Genomic DNA, 13,906 nt, shown 5'->3' with positions numbered 1-13,906 from the left:
TTTCGAAGTTTAACCAAATGATCAGGTAGGTCCGGTGCTCTGCTCTGGTGGGGCTGAGGACGTGGTGTTTTTGTCGCAGAGGTGGTCAGTGTTGGACTGGGAAAGTTTTTTTGGCTCTGCTCTGATATCGAAGCTGTTTAACAGCAGACGTTCCCCATATTTTGGCTCAGGTGCTTTCATTCTTGTAAGTTATTCTGTACTTGCTTCTGCTCTGTAGCTTACTGTTGATACCCAGATTTTTAGCTCCTGTTCCACACCGAAGTTGATAAACAGGCAAAGGGATAAAATAATTGCCTTTTGGTCGAACCTCTCTATATTAGTATTGAATTTATTTTGTAAATCTGTTTAGCCTGGACTGTGAAAAATACTCAGAGTGACCACAAGTGACAAAACACTTTGATAAATGAACCCTGAATTTGGTTGTTAGCAGCTTCTTACATTTGGGGTGGGTGGCCAGGAATGGGATGCATACCTCTCACTCACAGCATCCTCTGCAGTTTACCAGCTAGGAGATGGCATGGCACTGCCTCTTTGCATCAAGACAGGGGCTTCAGTTATTTCCCTGCATAACTTTTTCTTTTTTAACACACGGTCTGTGAGTCAGGGCCAGGCTTGTTGTCAGTTCTGTGCGGATCCAGAGACAGCACCAGAGGGGCTCGCAGCCAGTTACGTTTGGAAATGAGCTTGGCAACTGCACGAAGAGTGCAGCAAGCTCCCTGCTTCCTACTTGTTAGCGGCTTGATTTTTTCAACTTCTGTGCAGCAGCATAAATCAGGATTGCATTTTCACTCCTGTTTAGTGTGCTAACTTTATGGCTTAAATCACTTCAGTAGCTTAGCCAAACAGTTTAAACAAAAAAAGCCTCGGTGTTTTTTTTTTTTTAAATATACTGAGCTGCGTGTAAGGAATGTGAGTAAGTTCTGAACTTTACACAGGAAGGTGCTTGGGAATATGTCTGACTGATAACTGCAAAGGTTAGAAGTACTTTTTTCTTACTGTAGGCTCATAAAGATTAAAAAAAGTGGCATACAAGATGCATGCCATTAACTGGCACGCTGTTTCTTCAACTTGGATATTAGCATCTGAACATAAACCGAGAGCCTGCTGGTCAGACTGAACTTCATCCAGGTAGGAGACATCCTACAGGATCCCTTCCGCTCCCCAAATGCCTTACAGCAAGGATGCAAGGTGCCAGGATGCTTTAAGGTGGGCTTAATTTGCTTTTCCTCCGACGGTTGCTATCAATAATGTTTGTCCAGCTTGGTCAAGTACCAATTGAACTATTCTGCAGGAATTCTTTTTGGTGGTAAGGAAAACACTGCGAAGTCTGGTTTGTTGCAATGACTCGTTGCAATTTCTGTAGGAACCTGGCCAATGGAGAAGAACCGAACGCTTTTGGGTTTGTTCTATCAAAGATTGCCTTCTCTTGGGACGATACTTGAGCTGTAGTGTGAAGTCTAGAAAGCAACTTCTGTCCTTTGTTGTCTTTAAAAAAAACTTAACTGCTTTCTATAAGCACTAAATGGCTTTTTGGCAAGAGTAACTTCACATCTCTTTATCTTTTTTTTTTCCTCCTCTTGAGGGATTTTTGTACAGCTGCTTAACAGGTCTGTTAAGGTAACTGTCTAGAGAGTCTTTGGCTGTCTTAATGCAGAATTGATTTGTGTCAGATTGAATTTATGGTTTCTGGAAGCTACAGAATGATATGCAGCCTCTCATCTTGTTATTATGTGCTCTCCTTTGGCAGGCTCAGATTGGTGCTCGTGGGTGCTTTGATTCACAGAAGCATTCAGCGCTGCTGCGCCGAGTGTACAAATCTTTCAGCCTGTGTATTGATAGAAACCCTTGAGGGGACTTTAACTATTTTTTCGCGTGTTTTTAGTTGAGGATTCTAATTTGTGGCTATTTTGTGTGCTTGGCATAGCCAAATACGTAAGTGTAGCCAGGCATCTGCTGCTTTTGTTCGTGATGTATATAAATGAATGGGAGGCTGCTGGCACCAGAGCCTGCGCTGCAAACACTGCTGCATCCTTCCCTAATTACTGACACTTTGGTGGCTGTATCGGCAGTCTGGGGGGGATGTGCTCCAGCTGCTGTGGCAAAATCATGTTTATGCCGTCATGTTTTTGATTTATAGGCTTGTAGTCTTCCAGAAGAAGTCCTACCCTTAGTGAATTAAGGCCAAAGGTTTGGGGGTCAGGATTCTCTTTGGGAGGCCACGCATATCAGGGAAAGTCTTAGTGGTATTCAGCATGTGATCTTACTACAGTGAACAGCATATTCCATGTAGTTTTCAGTGTAGTGGGCTTCTTTTCCAGTCAGCCTTCTAGTATTTCTCTGCAAAGTGGCTGTATTGTCTGCTTTAGAAGAACTCCAGTCTCTTCAGCTTCTCTCACTTTTGAATGGGAAGGTTTCGTAGGCTTCCTTGCTATGATGGGAACCAGCTCCGTTTCACCATGGCAGTGAACCTTATTTCTACAGAAGCCCTCGCAGTGTGACCAGGTACTGTAGCTGTTGGCATAACTCAGGTATTTCCCTTTCCTTCTTCCCTGTTTGTTGCAGATAGAGGACCTTAAATGTTCGTTGTAAAGTAAAAGGTCTTCCAAAAGCAGTATCTTGACCAGGAGCATGTCCCAACTCTTTGGTCCTGCTTTCCTGGGCTGTTTTGCTTCCTTTGCACAAATAACTGTGAAATATCCTGTGGAAACCACACGTCAAATTCATGCCTGCATGTGTCTAGACAGTGCTATCACTGCATGGTGGGCTGAAGTTGAAATGGGAACAAATGTGTCTTCCAAAAAGTAGTGTAACCATTCCCCCAAACTGGAAGAAGATAAAAAATGACTTCAGTCTGCACTGACAGATACAAATCTAACCTGTAAGGCAGTGGGTGGATCTCTATACGGAATCATCTAGGTTGGGATAGACTTTCAAGATCATCAAGTCTGGGAATCAACCTGACCTACTGAGTGCTGTCACTAAGCCACGTCCCATATTGTCTGTAGTGAGCAGTGAAGGTAATGAAAAGAGAATACACGGTGGAATAAATGAGAAATTGTGCTATGACTTTTTTTTTTTTTTTAAGTATGGATAAATTACTGTTGGCTCTCAGTACACGATCTGCAAAATTTCCAGGGATATGCGTGTCCTGGAAGCCTGACACTTCCTGGATTTCTCAAAGCCAGGTCAGGTCACATCAAATAGATGAAACTCGGTGCAGGGCAGTGGTTAAACGCGTGTCTGCTGGGCTTCCAAAGCAGGTGTGATGTGCTCAGTGCATGACTACAGCAGGCAGCTCTGGAGCAGTCGCAATAGAAAGCAGAGTGCAGGCAGTAATTTGCCCAAAGGAGCCTTCTGGATTCATGGTTATGCTGTGGGTGGTTGATGCATCTGACTCTGTCGTGGCTTATTGTGTCTGTCTGAGCTGTCTCCAGCTCCTGTCTGCTGGGGGAGGAAATGGAGCAAGCTGGCCAAGGGGAGAGAGCTTCCAGGCTCTGTTTCAAAGATGCCTGAAAGATCACTTGCAATGTGATGTTACTTAAAAGAAAACAGAAGGGGAAATTAAAAGTCTTTAAGGGTTAGAAAAATTAAAAGGTCAGACTGGGAGGAAAGTGATTGATGGGTTTTGTAGGTCAGGTGTTGATTCCCAACCATCAAAAGTTTGTGACTCTCAAAACAGTTCTGGAGGTTCTACGTTGTGTAGCTGTGCCTGCTAGGATAAAAACACACCTGCTTCAAGCTGCTTTTAATACATTGAATTACAAAGCAGAACAGCTTGGGTTGCTTTACCACATCTGGCCAGGAGTCCTAGGTGCTAAGGTAGGACTTGGGGCTGCACATGGGTTTGGCCACCTCGCTTTCATCCCTGCAATGCAGGCAGCAGCCAAGTTGTGCATTTTGAACGCCTGCTTTTTGTCTGAGGAGCAGTCTGCCCTGGACTAAAGGCATGCACAGAGGTGGTGTACTCTGCAATTGTGTCTGCACAGACCCTGAGCCTCTCTACCTCGAGTTTGGGGCTCGCCTTGTGCTCGAGGAGAGGCAGCCTGCGGGTGGGGTGTGAGCTCAGACAGTGCCACACGTGTAGGGTTTTAACAGATTTTCAACCATTAAAGAAATAGTTCATCTAATGACCTGTTACATGTGTATTTTTTTTTAACTTCCCCCCTCAGTTTTAAATATTTGTCACTGTTAGCACAGAGATCATTTCACAAACAGACAAAGCTGTCTGAAACCGATAGGGGATTTGTGATATTTTTACACGCTTGTGGTTTTTGTTTGAAAAACATGAGCTTAGAAGCAGAAGACCAGCGTTGCTGTGCTCAGCTTACCACCTCCTGAAGAAAAGTTTTCCCCGTAGGTAGTCGCAACACCTGCATGTGTTTGAAATATTAGTTGGCAATGAGTACTGAGAGCTGCCTGCAGAGCTCCGTCCATTTCTTTGTGGTGACATTAATTTTCCTTACCTGCACTTACTGCCTCTTGAGGGCTGCTTTTTAACCATTTCAGAGCATTCAGGATATTGACACCTGAAAGATTAGAGGTAAGAAGAAGTGATAGCCTTGGTATTTATCTTTATTATCTTTTTTAAAGCCTAGATTTTGCTGACAAGGGGAGGAAGGAAGACCCCTGAAGGATGGGTTTGCGTGGCGCTGGGCAGGAAGCAGATGCAGGCTTGCCAAGCAGCTGGCCCGTGGCTCTGGTACCTCATTTCAGCCCCTCCTGTTGCACACAGAGCCCATAAAATTTCCATGATAATGTCTCTTATTTTCTCTGCAGAAGGCTGGAGGACAATATATATAATAGCCGTATCAGTAGCTAGAGGTCAGCGTAAATTTTCCGTGTTACTTAAATGCGGCGCTGCAGAAGGAGCAATTCTGGGTGATTACTGCTGGTTTGAAGTCGAGACGGAATAAAACTGCAACTGGTTTTTAGTTAACGGTGCATGGACTGAAAATTGTCATAAATTGCTGGGAAACTTCTGAAGTGGCCACGCTTCCCTGATGTGGGCAAAATGTGTCCACACGTGATGTCTGCTGGCTCTGGCAGGCAGTCCAGAAATCCAGTGGAAATACGTTCTTCTCTTTAGAAGGACTCCTTCCTCACTAGATAAAGCTTCCTTTTGCTTTCAAGCTGCAAGAACTTTTGTCTGATGTCCCTGAGTGGTTTTATTTTTCAGAAAAGAAACCGAAGGCCAGCAGCCAAGAAAGCAAGCAGTTAACTCATGAAGGCGCTGCTGCTGTCATTAATTTTGCATGCGTCAGTGTGGTGTCGGTCAGCTTGACTACCGACAAAGAAAAGTAAAGTGTTCGCATAAATCACTTTATTGTCCTAACCCAACCTAATTAATGAAAGTAGGGTTCCTCTTCTAAGGGAGCAGCCCTTCCTGCGAGACATCTGCCTCTTTTCTTAATGGATTTAGCTTTCCCTTCTGCTGTGGTGGGGAAGAGTTGGTAACCCTAATAATGCCAGGTCTGTCTCGTGATCTTTGAGGAGCTGTTCAGGCACAAGTAAAGCTTAAATTTCCAAAAGCAGGGGATTTTTTTGTCTAGGAAGTATTGTTTGCAGACCAAAGAAAGCAGGAACATCTCTGTTTCTGGAAGTGGCCTAGAGCTGCTCCCCGTAAGCAGCAGAGAGAATTTGGAGATGTGCTCCTCCGGTTGATCCATCGACACGCTCCCTGCACGAAAGGTTTGATCTCAGAGTTAAATGAATGCAGTCACGCAGTGAGCTCCTGACCTGTTCTTGAGCTGTGGGGCTGAAGGTGACTAAGGAAAATGAGCAACTTCATCAATGTCAGCGTGCCAGAAAGAGCTGTGGACACCAGCAGATGCTCCTCGATAGGGAACATCTGGCTGGTGGTGGGGGAGAAGTCCATGTATTTTTCCCCTTCTGGGGGAGTTCTGTAAGTAAATACAGAATCTCATACTCATACAGTTTTGGGGGCAAAAATACACCTGTACTTTGCAAGCCTTTCTTTTGGTTTGATCCTTACTCCAGAATGTTTAGTGTACTGCTTTGACCACCAATAGAGGTTGCATTCTTTGAATCATTCATAGGATTTGACTTCTGTAAGAAGTGTCTCAGTAATTCATTGCAGGATGCAAAATGGGCTTTCAGAGCTCTCAGAGAACAGCCCATAGAAAAGGGCTGGAAGGAAAATACGGCTTTCCTTCTCGTATTTTGAGAAATCTATCAATGGAGCAGTTCACCTCTTAAAAAAGATTTTCCACCTCAGGTCAGGATATTTTCCAGACCCTTGTGGAAGGGCTGGCTTGCTGCTTGCTTACCTCCCTGTGCCTTGCTGGTCAATAAAGGCATTTCTGGGGCTGTGTTGACAACACTGACCATTTCCTGTTGTGCAACAACAAATTAAAGTTTATCCTGGGCCGTGGCCACGGGTGGTGTCTGTGGTTAGGAGAGAGGTGGCACTTGCAGTGCTGTCACACTCCTGAGTAATGCTGTTTGTTTGCAGATGTGGTTGTATGCATGGCCCCTGGTTAAATGGGTATACATCTTGTCTGCTAAAGATTTTTTAAGTGTTTTCTCTCCTTTTTCTGTATCTTTTGCCAGCGAAAAGAGTTCTAAGAAATACTGCGTGGTTTCTTTTTTTTTTTTTAACTAAACTTTTGTGTGTTCTTATTCCCCTTACCCGCAAGGCGTTTTCATCTCTGGGTAGAGGGCACTTTTACTTTTCACTTCTCAAAATGGTGAAACTGGTAGCAGGCACCTTTCTGGGGACACACAGGGGGAGCAAAGGGTTCGTGAGGGCTGGGATGTTGCGGGCAGGCTGAGTTGCAGCGATGCTGCTGTGAAAGTGCTCTGCTTGATCTCTGCTCTGCTGTGCCCTGGCAGGTTTGTCAGCCGTAGCCTTGAGCTGCTGCTTCGATAGCGAGTGCAGGGTGCTGTGATGAGGTTTTGCTCTCAAACTGGAGAGAAAGTGGTGAGAATAAAAAGTGTGCGTAGAGAAGCAAGGGGAAAAAAAAAAAAAAGGCTGAGCATAATTGAAACCAGTGGGAAGGGAATACCCCAAAACTTGAAGAGCTGCTACCAAAGCAGGGGTGGGAGGGAGGTGGTTGTGATTGTTCTTTTAACTTGAGTTGCTTGGGTCATATTTAGGTGAGGGTGGGACAGTGGGGCTTCTACTATCTACCTCTCTTCAGTCTCTGGTAATATATGGCACTTTTGATGTCCCAAAATCACTGGAACGCAAATCTCAGGGCTGTGGGAGCACCGTGTGGCCGAGCTAACTGCAGGGCTTCCTTGGAGTGATGGAGAGGAGAGGAGCCTTCTTCTCAAGGTAAACTGCCCTGACGTACAGTGAGGCTTGGAGCTGCTTCAGTGTCCTCCAACTGGAAGTCCTGTGGAGGTGATTGCTGTGCAAACGTGAGCTCTGATCTGAAAAGATGCTTTTGGAAGTCTGGCCCTCTATACCAAGTGGAGTACAGCACCCCAATCATCTCCTTTTGCTTTTATTTGACAGTTGGACTTGCTGAAATCCCTCAGCCCCAGTGTGGACGTGGGGATGCTGGCAGCGGAATTATTCTGGAAAATCTCCTGCTGCCATCGCTTGCTCCCCCTCTTCCTCCTTGGGTTTTATGTCAGTTAGCCCCCTCTCTGTTTCTTCCAGAGGGATTACTTGAATTCAGCAGCCTGAGACAGCTAACCATATCAAACAAATTGCTGTGTGGGCAGCTGAATTAATCTACCCTGCATCTTCCCAACAGCATTCCTGCTGGACAGGAGGCAGCGCATGCTATGGCCAGTCTGCAGCCACATGTTTCTGATTTCTTTGGCGAGCTCGGGCTATATACCTTAGCAAAGTGTTTTTTTTTTTTTTTTTTCCAGCAGTTGTTTTTTTTGGGAACTCGTTCAGGTTTTTTTTCCTGTACCCAGTTACTGATTTTTGCTAAACTTGTAAGAACCTGAAAGATGTGAGAGCTGCTCTCAAATTCAGGTGCTGTTGGCCTGCAGTCTCAAAAGCTTGGTGGCCTTTTTTGCATGCTTTGAAAACATGCACTGTTGCTGTGGTGGGTCTCGGCGGCCACGAGCAGGAGGTGGGGAGGTCCAGGTAATGTTTGTGCCTGGTTTTTGTTCTTCTGTGGGTTAGTTCTGCCTGGAAGGTGGAGGTGGTGGTGTCCAGCCTGAATCTCTGAAGTCATCTGCTAGAACTTGTGATGCTATCGTGCATCTTGTGAGAGTCAGGACTTTCCAGAATTTACCAGAGCAATGCAATTAGGGACAGCCTCAAAGACTTGGGGATTTCATTTTTCAATCCCCGAGTCTTTGACTTCAACTCAAAGACTTGGGGAGCAAAAAATGAAAATAAAATAAATCCGACTGGCAGGAGTAGGTCTGGAAATCTGAATGCTAAAAGCAGTGAAAAAGAAACCTCTCTAGTTTGGGTGATAGAAACCAATGAGAATTACAAGGGGGTTGGGGCAATCAATCTCCAAGCTTTTTTGGGACTTGCAGTGCTGTGGTTCTGTAGCTCCTCAAGCTGTCAAAATCCTTCATGACTTTGCCTATGGCTCCATTTCACCTACAATACGGTTTTATTAAGGTATTTGCCCTACGCTTGTCATAGTTCACTGTGCCAGTTTGTGGGTTTTGTGTAGTTCCTGAAATAGTTACTTTTTTTTTTTAGTTGGAAGTGGTCAATTGCTTTGAGATAAGCAATTAAAATAACAGCAAAATGTGTTTTGAATTGGAGCAACTGTTGGTGCTGAGTAGACTGCAAGGATATAAGTAAAAACATTTCTTGTAATATTCTTAGACTTTGAAAAATGGTTATACAATTCCAGGAAACAAAATGTGGCTTTTCACGCTGGAAACGTCTGAGTTTAAACTCAGCCTCCTTAAAACGAGGAAGAAAAGATGGGAGGGAAAAGAAAGTACAGGTCATGCCCTACCTTCGTTTTTCAGAGTAGATATTGACCATGGCCATCCTAGTGGGAATTATTAGCATATCTAAGCCCTAAGTTCTGTAGATGAGGACATGACCTTATTAAATGTATGTCTGGTAGTTCTTACCTTCCCACTTGTTTTGTGTTTTTTTTCTTTCATTTTTTTTTTTTTTCAATCAGACCTTAAAACTGCGGTTCTGGGTCTGACCAAGGTTTCTGTTTGATCCAGTATTATCTGACAAGAGCAGGAGCTTGGGGCACGCAGCCGTGCCTGGAATTTTACCCGGCTGCTGATGGCCAGTGCTGTATGGACTGGCTGGAGTTTAAGTCACGACCATCAGGTGAGCAGGATGCCGATGGGCCCGTCCTCCACTATGCACTCAGCTGCCACCTAGGTTTGTGTTTTTTTTGGAAACAAACAAAAGTTTTGTCTGAAAGCTGCTATTTTCTGATATTTGAAATGGTTTCCTATAATGTATGAGTTGATCATTACCAGGTCATAATTAAAATGCCTGTTATAAGGGTCTCTCATCACTTTTAGTCTTTCTCTTATTCTTGAGGCACCGGAAAGCTGTTTGGGGCTCGAGATCCCATTGTTAGCTGTCAAGCATGCAAAGAGGAAAAGCTCTTGTTACGTGGTTCAGTCCTCCAATTCAGTGTTTTGGCAGGCCACAAAGCAGCAGTGACTTCATTTGCATCATATCTACAGGTGTTTGTTTTTGCAGCATACTGCACATCAGCGTGATGGTTATTACAAAACAGCCTGTCCATTCCAAATGAGAAACTTATAATTCATGATCCGTGAGGTACTCTAACAGATAGCTCCTGCTAACCTCACGTTTTTTGGTGATCATTATGACTGTTGAAATAAAATCATGGAAACTAGACTGCATGGCTTGAAAACACATCACCTCCTAGGTGTTAAAAGCTTGCTTGCAGACAAAAGTACTGGAAGGGACTAGGAGAGGTCATCTCACCCAATGCTTTGCCTCGGGGTATTATCACCTAAGCCTAAATCTTTAGCAGGTGCTGAAGCTGCGAAGAGCTTTCAGCAAGAGGCACATTGTAAAAGCTGTCTCTAATCTGTTGCTGCAACTACTCAGTTTACAAAAAAAATTCATTGTTTTTTCAATATTTCATCAATATTTTTGCTCATCCTGACTAGGCTTTCAGTATGCACATAGATGTCTTTAATACCTCTAACACTGAGAAAAAATTTTTAATGATCTGTTTAACAGTTATCTGTAGCATTAGGATCATTTAGACTTCTGTGAGATGACAGCTGAGTAGAACATTTTTAGTTGCTTAGTTGGACCAGGTACTTAGGGACATGTTTTAGTGGGTGACATTGGTAGTAGGGTATTGGTTGGACCAGATCATCTTGAAAGTCTTTTCCAATCTTAATTATTCTATGGTGCTCCCATCCCTAGCTGTGAGCTGTGATTGTTGTAGATGAAGAGCAACATGAAGGAATGAAGCTATTGAGAGAGAACCTCTTGTAGGTAATGACCCCTTTCAGCAGAAAAGTGGAGAAAGCTTTAATTTACCTATTAAATCAGTACTTAAGTGTCTGCAAGTGTTTTCTGGGAAGTAACAGTCATTACCTTTCCTAATTGTGTGCTGTTATATGGACTTTATATTTGCATTTATTTCCTTGTTAGCCAATAGACTTAGTTTCTTGGCATGTTCCACTCTGTCCTGAAGCTTTTATCGGTGCATTTACATCGTACATCTCGTGCAATTACACTGACACTGCATAATCGTTTAAAGTAAGTATTAGTCTTTAAGCTTGAGAGACAATCACTAGCGCCACAGAGATTTTGTGTGCGTCTCACAGGTTCTGAAAAGATCATCCAGTCCCACCCTTTCTTATCTCTCTGCTGTGACAACTGTGCCCTTGTCCTTTGAAAAAGGGTTATTATTGTTTCTTTCAGAGCCGTGGGTGCTCCTTTGTGGGAGTGATGTCTGTTCTGTTCTTGAACCAGTTCCTGGGCTGGTACAATTATTTTTTTCTGAAAAAGACAACCTAGAGATGTAAACCTAGGAAGGCTTAACAAGTAAAGAACCAAGTCTTAACCAAATAAAGCAGAATAACAGGAGCTGTCCTCTTGTCTTGTTTTAAATACCGAAATACTATTTAGTATTTGCCACACTCGTATCTGTAGCTACATTCATGTCTTTGCTGTATTCATATCTGTAGAGATCAGTTTCCTTTGGCAGACAGTAAGAAATACTATTCAGTGAGTGAGGAAAAACAAGTTGAAAGTGCACGTTCTTCATTACAATTGTTATAAAACAGCCACTATTTGGTGTAACTAGAAATCTGCTGAACTGTAATGACATCCTTACGTCTGAAATCCTGGCACATTTAAATGGAAATCAGCTGTATTGCTCACTTATTATAAAAAGAAAACACAATGAAAGAACCATGAGATCTAGTCTTCAACGGGGTTACAAATTTCCCTGAGGTTTAGGAACTTAGTATAATTTCTGAGGTAAAACCTCAGAAATTCCTGAGTTTTGGAGTTGAAACTATGAAAACGGTAGGTACCAGGTACTTGAGAACTAGAAGCAAACAAGTGCGGCTTGGGATTTTCTATTAAAAACAGAACAAAAAGTCCTACTGTATTTATTTACCAAGCCTTTTAATACACTGTTAGGAACGTAGTCAAAGGTGCTTATAAAGTAAAATAAATTTGATGCTAATATTTATGTGGAAACTATAATAGATGTTTTTTGTTCAACAGGCTATCAGCTGTAAAGGTCAGCACAGTATCTCTTACACTTTATCCAGAAACCAGACGGTTGTGGTGGAATATACTCATGATAAAGACACAGACATGTTTCAGGTAAGACCAGTTCCTTTTTTTTTTAAAAAGCAACATGTGAAACCACAGTTCTGGATTATGTTCTTCCAGGTATTTTGTCTGTTCTCTGGAGTTTTCATGACCAAATGTCGTGGTTCCGCTCGAGTGGGCAGCCGAGCTCCACCACAGCCGCTCTCTCACTCCCCCTCCTCAAAGAGGAATGGGAGAAAATATGTGAAAAAGGGCTCAAGGATTGAGATAAGGACGAGAAAATCACGCAATAATTATTGTAACGGGCAAAACAGACTCGGCATAAGGAGATAGTAAGATTTATTGCCTACAACTAACAAGCGAGAGAAGTGAGAAAACAAAGGAAAAAAAAAAAAACAAAAGCACCTTCCCCCCCCATCCACCCTCTTCCACCTCCTCCCCCCGAGCGGCGCAGGGGAACGGGGAATGGGGGTTATGGTCAGTCTACAGCACTTCTTCTCTGCCGCTCCTTCTCGGTCACTCTCGTCCCCTGTGCTGTGGGGTCCCACCCACGGGATGCAGTCCTTGATGAACCGATCCGGCGTGGGCTTCCCACAGGCAGCAGCTCTTCCAGAACTGCTCCAGATACGGGTCCGTACCACGGGGTCCATCCCTCAGGAGAAAACTGCTCCAACCTGGCTCCCCTACGGGCAGCAGCTCCTGCCCCATCACCTGCTCCTGCGTGGGCTCCTCTCCACGGGCTACAGGTCCGGCCCGGAATCTGCTCCGGCAGGGGTCTTCCACAGCCTCCGTCGGTGCAGGGCCACCTGCTCCACTGTGGTCTCCTCCACGGGCTGCAGCGAGGAACCCTGCTCCACCGTGGTACTCCATGGGCTGCAGGGGGACATCCTGCTTCACCATGGTCCTCACCACAGGCCACAGGGGACTTCTGCTCCGGCGCCTGGAGCACCTCTCCCCCTCCTTCCACACTGACCTTGGTGCAAGGCTGTTCTCTCACTCCCTTGATTCTCCCGGCTGCTGTGTGGCGCAGCGTTTTTTCCCTGTCTTAAATATGCTCTCACAGAGGCGCAAAACAACATCGCTTATTGGCTCGGATCTGGAAAACAATGGGGCCCTTCCCAAACATGGGGCAGCTTCTAGATCTTTCTCACAGAAACCACCCCTATGGCTCCCTGCTACCAAAACCTTGCCACGTAAACCCACTACACCAAACCTAGCTGCCTAATATGAGAGCTTTGAAATTTTGAATTGTCTGTTCTCAAACCAGTGCCAGCACTATCAGTATCCTTACTGCCTTAATGCTCTTTGCTTTTTCTACAAGGACAGTGTCACAATTGTATGAAATTTTGTATGAAAAAGAAAAAGAGTAGTCTGAATTCATGAATAAGCACAGGAATGCACCTTTCCACCTACTCCCCACCCCAGCTCCCAGTTAATTGAGTAACTGCAGTAAAAAGGAAGCAGATAAGGAGTAGAACATGGGATAGGAAAGAGGGAAAGTGAAAGCAAAGGGAGGAAGGGGCATGTGGGAGCTTTGCATTGAAAGAGGCAAGCTGGTGATAGGGTAATAAAACTGTTCCTGAAGGGTATGCAAGTGTATAAAATAGTGTAGGGGACTGTGCTGGGTTTCTCTAAGTTATCTTATATCCAACGTATATGTGTTTCTGTTTCTCTGCATCATCTAGCATTGTGGTAACCTAAGCTAATTTATTGTGTAATGCTTTTATACCTAATAAAATACTTCAGAAATACAGTAGAAAGTTAGACTTGAAGCTCGGGGGGAAAACAGACATACACAACCTTTTCCACTCTAGACTAATCAGGTCTGTCTTGTCATTGACCTCTGTAATTAGGGTATCTTATCATGAATTGTTATCCCTCCTTGTTGAGTCTTTCACATTCAGAAGGGTCAGCAGTTGAGTGGTGTTGACAGAAGGGGAAATGACTCTGTCAAGATGAAAAGGTTCTTACTTAATGTGGCTTCTGTTCTTTTCTCTGTGTAACTTTCCTAATGTGATTTAGGCATGATTAGGTCCAAATAGAGATTGAGAAGAAACAGTTTAGTTCATGTGCTGCTGCATGAATGGATCATTAGAAAATGATTTCACAAATGAACTGAAATAGACTTTTGACTGGTGAAAAAGTGCAACCCATCCTTTTGGGTTACTATCTGATATTTGTTTTCTTTTTGCAAGGTGTTTTTTG

General features: G+C 44.0%; 1 protein-coding gene across 1 annotated transcript in view; it reads left to right on the top strand.

The window, feature by feature from the left end:
* PELI2 (pellino E3 ubiquitin protein ligase family member 2) overlaps positions 1–13,906 on the top strand; it is a gene marked incomplete at its 3' end in the record, with an annotated part of 70,989 nt that overhangs the window by 47,349 nt on the left and 9,734 nt on the right. Inside the window, exon 3 of the mRNA XM_084288228.1 lies at positions 11,651–11,752. Coding sequence (XP_084144354.1) covers positions 11,651–11,752 — 102 coding nt within the window. The remainder of the gene's footprint in view (positions 1–11,650; positions 11,753–13,906) is intronic.

This window comes from Netta rufina, assembly GCF_964035555.1.
Source record: "Netta rufina genome assembly, chromosome: 5".
Taxonomy (NCBI): Eukaryota; Metazoa; Chordata; class Aves; order Anseriformes; family Anatidae; genus Netta; species Netta rufina.
Note: the sequence above shows the minus strand (reverse complement) of the source record. Positions and strands in the feature narration are given on the sequence as shown.